General features: G+C 40.7%; 1 protein-coding gene across 3 annotated transcripts in view; it reads right to left on the reverse strand.

The window, feature by feature from the left end:
* The window catches only part of SNX2 (sorting nexin 2), a 34,120-nt gene extending 32,647 nt beyond the window's left edge, over nt 1–1,473 (reverse strand). For all 3 annotated transcript variants that reach the window (XM_084503006.1, XM_084503004.1, XM_084503003.1), the window contains exon 1: nt 1,350–1,473. In XM_084503006.1, the coding sequence (XP_084359132.1) occupies nt 1,350–1,457 (108 nt within the window). In that variant the 5' untranslated portion in view covers nt 1,458–1,473. The remainder of the gene's footprint in view (nt 1–1,349) is intronic.
* Nucleotides 1,474–11,369: the final 9,896 nt, after the last annotated feature.

An 11,369-nucleotide genomic window follows, 5' to 3' on the forward strand; every position in this document is an offset into this window, starting at 1 on the left:
AAGCAAGAAAAAATGCTCAGGATGGGTAAGAACAGGAATTAATCATACAGAATCATATGTGCAGCTTGAAGACAAACCAGTTAGGAACCCTTTCAAAAAACCACCACCTTCATCAAAACCAGCTTTGGACCTCACCATCCCCTGCTTCACTTTCCCCTCAGGTAATCCACAAGCAAGTATGTGATCAACTGCAAAGAGCTGTTGTTACTTTAAAGAACCTCCACAGCCATTTAGAGACATGAATATTTATAGGATTAAAACAACCCTCAAGTCAGGTTAATTAAGCCCACACCTTGGATGACTGCCCTTCTTTGGGCAAAGGTGCCCTATACACTTGAATTATATGATCTAGCTTCATGGTGCTGAGCAGTTAGTTCAAACTCAGTTGTCATGATTCAAGTTTTCCTTCCAAATTTGCTAGGAAGTCACAAGAGCGAGGCTCTTCCCTAAATGCTGTAGCTGATTAGATGACAAAAAAAACTTTACTGACAGAGCTTTTCAAAGCTTCTCTTTAAGCAAAGAGACTTCCCCTTAGCTATTTTCTTCCAAATAAACTGCATACAAAAATGAAGCAGCACAAGGGGACTGTCAACCAAGCCACTCAATGCAAAGTGTGTTTCGATGCCAGCTTTCCAAGTCAGAGGAGCTCTCAGTAACTATGTTTAATCATTAAGAGGACTTTTAACTGGGTTTTAGGCATTAAGTCTACCATGGTCTAGAATTAAAGCCACAGGAGATAGAAGACAATGTTTATGCTTTTCTGCAGTCTCGGTGCACAGACCAAGACCCCAGTGATACGCAGATGTACGGACGTCTATCAGTGCAATCCTTGTCAACTGCAGGTCCACACCATTCGCTATCCTTCACAGCACGCTTCCACACATCTTTTTTTTTTTTTAATTTTATTTTTTTCCTAGCACTGCACATTTTACGCATCTACAAAAAGAAAAAGAGGTAAGAGAGAGAGGACAAGCGGTTGCTTTTCTGCTTTACAAAACACGTTTAACAGCCTCTTTGTGCGCTGTGCCTTCTCGCGAAGGACAGCCGGCACACAAAGGAGGAAAAAAAAAAAAAAAAAAAAAACAACAAAACAAAAAAAAAAACAGGAGCGATCCTATCGCCGCAAAGGTCAGGGGCAGGAAACTTCACGGCAGGAGGCAGGGGGGCGACTGTCCCCCTGCGGGGGGGTGCCCGGGGCAGGGCTGACAGGAGGCGGCCTGCGCCCGGCCGTTAACCGCCCCCCACCCCCACACCCCCTCGGCCGCTGCAGGGCCGCGGCTCCCGGCCCCGCTTTTGGCCCGTCCGCGGCCCAGGCAGGCCTGTCCGTGCCCGGGGAGCCGCCCCCTCACCTCCATGGTGGACACGGTGCTGGCGAAGAGCTCCTCGCCGTCCTCCAGCTCCTCCAGCTCGGCGGGACGCGGCTCCCCCAGCGGCGGGGGCTCCCGCTCCGCCGCCATCTTGCGCCGCCCCGCCCCAGCCCCAGCCCCAGCCCCAGCCCCAGCCCCGCCCCCGGGCCGCGGGCACGTGACCGCGCGGCGGGAGCGCGCAGCTGCGCCTGAGGCAGCGCGGGGCCGCGCGCCGAGCCCCCTCTCCTCCCCAAACCCCATTGAGGGCAGGAATGCCCCGCTCCTGCACAGCCAACGCTCAGTTAAACACCGTCTGTGCACGCTTCTACTCTGTTCCTAATGTCGCAGAACCACAGAGTCATTCAGGTTGGAAGCGACCTCCAAGATCAGCTGGTCCAACCACCCCCCTGCCACCAGTGTCACCCACTAAACCATGTCCCCAAGCACCACGTCCAGCCTCTCCTTGAACACCCCCAGGGACGGTGACTCCGCCACCTCCCTAGGCAGCCCGTCCCAGTGCCTGACTGCTCTTCCTGAGAGGAAACGTCACCTCATTTCCAACCTGACCCTCCCCTGGCACAACTTGAGGCCATTCCCTCTAGTCCTATCACTAGTAACCTGCGAGAAGAGGCTGACCCCCAGCTCCCCACACCTTCCTTTCAGGCAGTTGCAGAGAGCAATGAGGTCTCCCCTGAGCCTCCTCTTCTCCAGACCAAACACACCCAGCTCCCTCAGCCGCTCCTCACAGGACTTGTGCTCTAGGCCCTTCACCAGCTTTGTAGTCCTGCTCTGGACACGCTCCAGGGCCTCGATGTCCTTCTTGTACTGAGCAGCCCGAAACAGCCCGTTGCACACTTCATTATACCTAAATAACATTCGGACATCTTTTTAAGACTTAAAAATTCAAGGAGGGAAAATGGAAAAACCTATTCAAAGTGTGCAAGTATTTTCTGTCCAGAAATCTAGCTCTTTGGCATCTACTTTTTTTTTTTTTTTTTTTTTTTTTTTTTTTTTTTTTTTTTTTTGTGAATGAGATCATCATTGGATAGCACAGCCTCACTGCCTTTCCGATGTCTTGTGGCATTCCTGTTCTGCTATTCTGTTTCTGGAAAATTCTCAAATAACTGGCACACGCATCTTTTAAGGAGAAGTTATGATTCAGTCACCTCCCCAGTAATTCCATATCCTCTGACGTTACACCATTAACATTTCTCACCATAACTTTGTTTTCTCTGATTTGGAAGATCACGTGATATGTACTACGTTTTTTACATTTCTGGCAAATGCACTAATCTAGCATCGTGCTTAGGTGTTTAATGGTTTTCCACCAGACTGACTAGTTTTCTGACTTCATCAAGATTCACACCCATGCCTTTAACGCTCATGTGGCTAGACTATAAATCAGCTCTCCTAAACACCTTGAAGTAGTCATCTATCACACCAATTGAGTATGCTACAGAAGCAGAATAAAATAAAGAGCAGACAAGATGTCAGTTTTGGTGTTATTTTTCACTCATTAACAAGGGTATGTGAGGAGTTTAAATCCTCTTATTTCAAAGTAACATTATCATTTATTGTTTACTTGCTCTCCCAGTACTCCTGAGATTTGTGGGCATGGAAATCCATTATGGATGTTTTTATGAGAGAAGGACCCAAGGAGTAATACAAAGGTACTGTAATACAAAGGAGTCATACAAAGGTTTCTATATTTTAAAGTAACTGAAAATTCAGTTTGGAAAACTGTGGGTTAATAAATCTGGGTGAAAAAAAAAATCTAAAACAGAGAAAAACATCTGAGGAAATAAAATGGGAAAACTCTAATGCTTCAAGAAAACTTATAATGATTTCAAAAAGCCAGTCATATATGAAATAGCAATGTGCCACTGCAAAGAAAAGCTAAATTTAAAGGCAAGCCTCATCCCCATCCACACAGGTGCTCATATGTGTACCATTAATAGCTCAACTCTACTGCACGCTGCAAAGTGAGAATCCAAAGGAAAAAAGAGAAAGGTACCCGTGTATGATAAGGGCATCTGCAGTCACCAATTTCTTTGCAGACAGTAAATCCAACCCTACACCACTACATGAGAGGGGTGTTAAGGCTTTGAAGTCAAGAAACTGATCAGTGGAAATGATGAGACAAAGTTTACCTGTGGAACTTGATTCAGGCCTTTGTGTAGATGCATCGTGACCACTTTAATTACATGGCGGCATGCAAATATTTCCATAGAAGCCTTCTTCCCAGGGACCATTGACTGCACAGCTACTGACGTTTTTCTTTGTGATACCACGGTTAGCTACATACTTCATTTATTATATGCAGTTCCTACCCTGCTCTGCAGACAAAACAATTCATCTCCTTGCAGGCTTTTCTCTGAGGCTCCTTGCTACACAATCTGAGTTTCACAGGCACTGACGAATGTTTTCTTCAGAGTATTCCTATGGGAGTATGTTGCCCATTTTACAGGCAGTGTGCAGAGGATGAAAAATAACAAAAAAAAGTGCTTGCTAATCCAGATCCACAACTTGAGGTAGCTAAGTTTTATGTTTTTCTAGAATACCTAACATTTCAATGGTTTCTTTAACAAGGCAGCCAGCCTCGACATCACAGTACTAGCCATATCCACACCCCTGTGAATGGACTTTTATTCCTCTGCTCCTCTCTTCTGTTCCTTCCTTTCCTGTTTCCAGCCCTTGTCAGCTCCCATATTTTCTAGATTAACTTTGAGGGAAAATGAGAACCCTCCAAAACAGGGGATTTCTGCTTTTGACCTATTGGCCAGTGGTTCTTCCAAGGCCCTAACATCTGCAGCACGGACACTGCACTGCACCTCTCATGACTCTGCCTACAGCAACTGCAGAATCTGCAAGCCTTTGCAGCCCAGCCACTCAGGGGAGATAAAGAAATCAGAAATGCCTCCTGGATAAACACTATTGGGAGTGGCTGTACAATAAAAGAAGCTAATTTTTATCATTCAGAAATATGTTTCACTGAAGATTATAATCTTGTTGATCTTATGTAGCTTTAAAAATGAACAATACAGCAGTGCCAGAGCTTTATTTTCCTTTCCCTCACTCAGGCTGCAGTGGTGCTGAAGGACTGAAATAGCTCTAAGTTATTTGGGCATGGGTAAAATAATAATATTATTGTTTTGCCTGGATATACGTCTATTCATCTGTCCCATAACAGCTAAATTAGGTAATAAAAAAGAAGTTGACAAATTTCTAAGCAACTTGAATCAAGGTTTTACAGTCAAACGTGACAGATTTCACATACCTTCTTACGTGTGAGACACTTCATCGACTTTGCCTCAGCACTGTACCAACAGAGCAGCCACTGCAGCCCCATGTCTTTTTAATGATTGAAGTATCAATTAAACTACAAGAGATTGAAGACTAAGAAAAAGTAGTTTTGGAGGAGACAGTGACAGTTACACAAGCCTGAAGGCAGTGCCTGTAGTTTCAGTCTTCAGGGAGCCCCAGGAAATCATCTGGGCAATCAATTTAGCCAGTAAAATGTTTGTCAAACCTTTTCTTAAACATCTCCAATGGTGAAGACCCAAAAGCCTCATCAGGCAAGCCAGATTAGTGCTTTGCTATCCAGCACCAGAAAAATATTTCAGGCATCTCATGCCTAAGCTAAAAGCCCATGGCTCTCCTGCTAGTGATGAACCCTGCTGTGAGGTATGGCTTGGTAATCATGTGGCGCTGCTGGGCTGCCTTCCGCTGTGATCTTACTTAGAGACACTCGGCCTCGTTTTGTATCCTTGAAGTGGTTTGCTCAGACTTTGGGGTAAAATCTCACTTTCCCTGCTGAATTTTGCTTTTCTTTTTACTGGCATCAACTCCAGTCTGTTTTGACCATTTTGGATTATTTTACTGTGCTTCAGCTGTTTGTTATCGCTTGCAAATATAATATGAATTGTCCCCATTCCAGCATTGAAGATATAGCGGGCCTGTGATATACCACTGTCATTTTTCATTTAATGCATCCTTCTGTAACAATGGTAGTCATGGAAAAACACTCTCTGAGTTTGTTTTCTCACCAGTTCCATGCCTACTCTATATTAAGTTGCACATACTGTTCCATTAGCTTCCTTGTGAAAATGTCATAAAGGATGAATGTTCAAGAAATACTTAAAGACTATTTCCTCACTAAGTAATATTGTAAGAAAATGGCTAAGTGCAATAAGGGAATAATAACCACCAGAGTGCTTAGAATTAGAGTAGATTAATTTTAGAGATTTGATTTTTTTTTTTTCCATTTAGAAAATATTAAACTAGGAATAATGTGCTATTGCATAGTGCCTACGCTTGCATGCAGCAGTAAAGCACTGCAGTGAATCATCCTTCCCAAGAAAAATTACAAAACACAAATATTTACAAAATCTTTGTATTTGAAACGTACCCACTCTTCCAGTCAGCCAAATGAACATTAGACTTCAGCTCATGATGAGTGTTCTGTGAAACATATGCCATCTTTCCATCTGAGTATTTAACTGCATGTTCTACAATAAATAAATACATACATACATATATACATACATACATACATATTCTGGCATCTTTGTTTTATTCTTTGTTAACATGTGGTCAGTGTTCTTCATTTACCAGAAACAAATAATTTTTACTTATGTGATAAAAACAGGTTCAGTAATAACAAGTTAGATATTTAAGTTGCTGCTGGGGTAGTGACAAATACCACCCTTGATCAAGTAATGTAATGGGAATTTCTGCTCTCTAGTTCATCTAATGTTGCAGTAGATTAAATAAGTTCTAGAAGTGTTAGCAGGCCATTTTCTCTTTGCCCTAATGGTAAAATGATGTAGAAGAATAGCTTTTTTTTTTTTTTTTTTTCTCTTTTTTTTTTTTTTTTCTTTTCTTTTAATCTTCAAAAATGCTTATGGCAACTGAGAACCAAGTGAGAAACTCTGGTTACTGTGATACACGTTCATCATTTATCTGCTGTCATGATGGTCCTCCACTGCTTATGCTTTACAAGAAACAGAATGCCTTCCAGCAAAGATTTGTTTTTATTTTGGCACTAACAGCCTTCAATCCTAACCTGACCCTTGTAATTTGATGAGAAATACAAAGCAGCCTCTGAGATATCTTGATTTACTTTGGGCTTCATTTGTCACTGCCTCCCAAAGTTGGTAAGGAGTCACACTGAAAACAAATACAAGGATGCTGTCAGCAAGTAGGAAACCTGAGGCACTTCTTGCCAAAGTAGCAGATATGCATCTCAAAAGCTCCAGAATTGTTGGAGGTAGGTCAGTATTTGGAAGAAGCATCATATCTGCTTGCCCGAAGCTCACCCTTCTGCAAGCATCTGCTTATGGTCCCTGTAGAAGAGACAAGTATAGTCGTTATTATGTTAAAGAGAGCTGAGTTCACGTAAGTGCAGCCTAAGTACTGAGTAGTTATTTGCTCATCCACAGCTCAGTAAAATTTTGGGACCATATAACTGATGTCCATTGTCCACAACTAAGACATGCACTCCTATAACTACAGAGCTGTCTCAACCTGCTTTCCTACTTTCAGAGAAAGTGAAAAAATCTTGTTAGGTCTGCAGTTGGTCCCAGATGAGGTTTAAACTTTTGTAGTAATTTATTAAAAAATTTTAACACGCTTTACAAGGGGTGAATTGTTACAAGATTTTTGAGGGCAAATCAATAATATGAGCATCCCTTTTGTTTTAATATTCTCAATTTTGTTTTGGGTTTTTGGTTAAAGAGGTAGGAGCAGTAGAAGTAGTAAGTCTGATTAAAGATTTGCACGCAATTTTAGCTGCTAAGTGATATTCAGAGCAATTCATTTCAGAGAATATTCTTTGACTTCTTTTTTTCAGAGATACCTGTTTATATTGATGTATTGAATCATCTTTCAGCCAAAACTACACAATACAAGAGTTCCTAGAGAAAAAAAAAACAGTAAAAGGGGATGGAGTCTGGAGCTCCAATACAGAGTGATGGTGGAGAAGAGGCAGTGTGCAGTCCTTGTTGGTGTCACCTTCCCTCTGTGGAACATCAGAAGGTAACATATGGAAATCCCCCTGCCCAGAGCATAGGTTTCTTGTAGCTATTATGTGATTTTCCTTAATGGATTCCAAGTTTCTTCAACTGTGCAGTCCCTTACCATTTTCCTTTCCTCAACTGGAAGGTAAGGTTAGAGGCAATTCTCTTTTTCTACAGCTAGTTTCTACTGCTGCATCAGAAGCTGCTCAGAAGGGCCTCCTAACTCTTACTATCACTTTTTCACAAGGAGAGAATTTAACTTTACCATTTATTTTTATCTAATTTCTCAAGGGAAAAAACTAATCAAGTGAGAATATTAGGGTCAGAACCATAGTGAAAACAGTTTCAGGAAAAATAAAAAACAAACAATCCATTTCAATCCATTTGCAAGTGTTAGGTCTTTTTTTTTTTTTTTTTTTTTTTTTTTTTTTTTTTTTTTTGGGGGGGGGGGGGAGGGGGAAGAAATAACCTGCTGAAAGTACACAGTTTATTAAAAAAATAAATTCAATCAGAGCTGCATCTCAGCGTATGCTTTTCAGCCAGAGGTACTATCCCCATCTAGTGTAGGACTTAGATGAGAGCTCAGAATAGTTTTGTAGATGAGAGCTCAGAATAGTTTTGTGTTATCACTTGGTAAGTGAGGAGGTTTTGTACTGTTTTACTCTTTCGAAGAACTATATTTCTGTGGCTAATCTCTGGAAGATTTGAGGAGGAAACACTGCATAATTTGAATGAAGAGGAAGCTTTTTGCATATGAGAACCTTATGGGCATTCATGACAAAATCCTAAAGGTAGAGAAAGTGGCAGCATGGAAGAAAAGGAGTGACATACAACAAAAACAGGTCACCTCCCAGCTGAGCACCATAAACATAAACCTTGGCAGCACTGTAGAGTTCTGCCAAGTCTGGAGCCTTTGCAAAGGAAGCTTGTTGTCCTCTTGCTTGGCACAAAACACAGGCTGCAGTGCACACACAGAGCAGCCAGCTCCCATGCTGTGGGATCACAGCGCTGGTGGCCTTGCTGTATCCTCAGGTGGCAGAGAGTTTTCATTTGTTACCATAGAAACAAAACCAGGTTTTACTTGCTAGGAGATTTCTCTGAAAGAAGGTCTACACTGTTAAAGCATTAAGCTAAGCTGCCAGCTAATTCATCTGTTTACAAAATATGCATAAAAACAAGTTCTGTTCTTTGGACTGGATAAGGAACGTTGCTAGAGACAAAGTATTTTGTTGTGTGTTCTCGGGAGTGAAAAGCCTTTGAAGCCATTGCTAGAGCACTTGCTAAGATGGCCTTCAAAGAGCTTTGTGGGGGACTAGGTTTACAGGTCCCAGCAGTTCCTCAGAAAGAGGTGTTGCATCTGCTCTTATATAGATATTCACTACGTTAAAATAGTTTGCCCCTTTCGGTTTGCAGTGTGTGGGTGACCTGAGATATTTCACTTTGATTTAAAAGTAGAAACTAAGAAAAGAGAAGTCTGCCCTCTGACATTACTGCTGGAATTTTAAGAATGCACATATCCAACTCATTGTTCCAAAAACCTGCATTTCAGTTGTTCACCAGAGTTTTCCTATATATGTAGGGTACAGTTTGGCCATCTTAATTTTAGCTGGCTAAAATGCAAGAATCTGCTTGAAGCTGTTCAGCTCAAGTTGTAGGTTATAGAAAGTGGGAGTCAAAGGGAAAGATGATTCTTCTGCAATCCTACCTGTCTGAAACTGCTGTGCAGGGACGAATTATGCGATGAGTGCCTATTTCCATTGCCTAGAGGATGATTATAGAAATGCTTAGATAGATGCTTAACTTCAGGACAACTGCAGTTAGGTGAGAAAATCTCATTCAGCAAAGTATATGCATATATCCTCAATTATAAACCCTCTAGGTTATTGAGCCTTAGTCTTAAGTGTGCCTTGTTGGCTTACTGTGGTATTTGTCATCATAAAAGTTATAAACTGACTGTAGAATTAACCTGACTCAAAATACTATTAATAATACTCAGTCCAAAATTAGCCTGAGAAAAAACAAATTCAATCAACTCCAGACATGCTGGTGCATATAGTACTGCTGCTTAAAAACAAACAAACAAAAACAAAATAATAAGCACATACTCACACACACTAAACAAAAGAAACAAAACCCCACACAAATAACAACAACAACAACAAAGAAATAATCAAAACAATCCAGGTCCCTAGAATAAGAGGAAAAAACAACAACAACAACAACAAACAAACAAACAAAAAACAAAAAAAAAGCAGAAACTTTAAGATGTCCTTGAAAATGTTTGCTTTTACATGGATTAAGAGACCTAGAAACAGAAAATGGTTATTACAAATGTCTAGTCATTTTTTTCAGAACACAATCTCCAATCCACTGATTTTTTCCCCCCACTTTGTGAACATATAAGATAAGAGCAAGTGAAAGTAATTTTTCATTGAAAATTGCACACTGAGTATGCATGCACCAGTATTTGCTTTATTTCAAAGTTCCACAGCCCAAATGCAGCTGTAATTTGCATCATTTACAATTTTGCTGTAAACTGACTCGGGGCATCTGTCTACATTATAGCCAGACCAGGCAAAAGATAAGTAGGAAAAATGAAAAACTTCTAACATAATTGATTTCCACCAAATAGCACTGTCTCTGGCTGTTATAACAATTAGTTTATCAATTTAATGTTGATTACGACTTTCCCCCAAAGTAACAGGGAAGCTTGTAAATGTCCAGTGAACAACATGCAAAAGAGGAAACATGGAGCTGTAACCACAAGAGCATAAATACATATATATTTGATTTTCTTTAAGTTATTTTCAGACATGTTATGCCAAAATCTATTTTACAACATTGTCCTTCTTTGACAAATTTTATTTCAGTGTGCTCCAGCTAAATTTAGCCTACGGAGGAGTAAGTTTGGGCTTGGAAAAGCTTTTTTCTTTAAGTCTATGTTCCATAAGATAACAAGTGCTAAACATAGATAGAGATAAAAAGGATGCATCTCTCAAGAGCATTGAAAAAGTAACTAATATACTGCCTAAATAAATAAATAATCACATTTGCAAATTTCTTGTTAAGAAAACACCTTCTATAGCTCAGAGAAGTCCGTACAGGAACGTGCAGTCCTAAGATAGTGAGGAATCCACTGATAAAGAAATGGGGGCTTCGGAGACAAACTGTTGAGAATCACTTGACGTCTTAGGAAGCATTTCAAAGTACTTGACCTCCATACGCTAGAAATTTATCTACAGAACAGTGCATGCAGTTTTCTGGCCCTCTGTTTATCTAGCTTATATGTTGTGTTTTAGAGTGTAATTTATTTCCTTTGATTAACCTGCTGTTATGTATGCCAAAAAACATGGCTTCAAACACCTCATTTCAATGTTATAGATTTTACAGTATGATTCTGCCATCAGGTTAACTAGTAAAATGTTTGGGACAAATTTAATAAGAAGTTAAAATGATATTAATAAAATTCTGTATGAGCATGTCAAAGTGGCATAATTCTGTAAAATGGTATATTCTGTAAAATTTCTTAGTGCATAACAAAAACTTTATTTTTCCTGGAGATCACTAAGTTCTCTTTCTGTGTCTGCTACCATACTGACACATTAATATAGTGATAATGGAGTGACATCTCAGTTCCTCCTTCTTGTTTGCAGTTCTACCGATTAAAATAGAAGAAGGAAGAGTAACCTCCCACTTCCCGCCGGAAAATAAGAAAATAGGCCATTAGTAGCTGACAAGCAGAGTTATCCAGAATAACAAACATAACAATTCTGTGGAATTATTTCAAGATATTTGTGCTCTTTTAATTGTTTTGAATAATTTCCTCCAACAAACATGCCCACCTTTCTCTTCATAAATCAGTCCAGAGTCTCCAAAATGTGTGTTACGCTGAAGCATTCATTTCCACAAGGAGCTCAGACCCGTGGAAGATGTCACTGCCAGCAGTGACCAGATGAACAGCCAGGGCAGTAGGATGCAGCTGCAGGCAGCTGAAGGGACGGGCAGG

This window comes from Aythya ferina, assembly GCF_964211825.1.
Source record: "Aythya ferina genome assembly, chromosome: Z".
Classification (NCBI taxonomy): domain Eukaryota; kingdom Metazoa; phylum Chordata; class Aves; order Anseriformes; family Anatidae; genus Aythya; species Aythya ferina.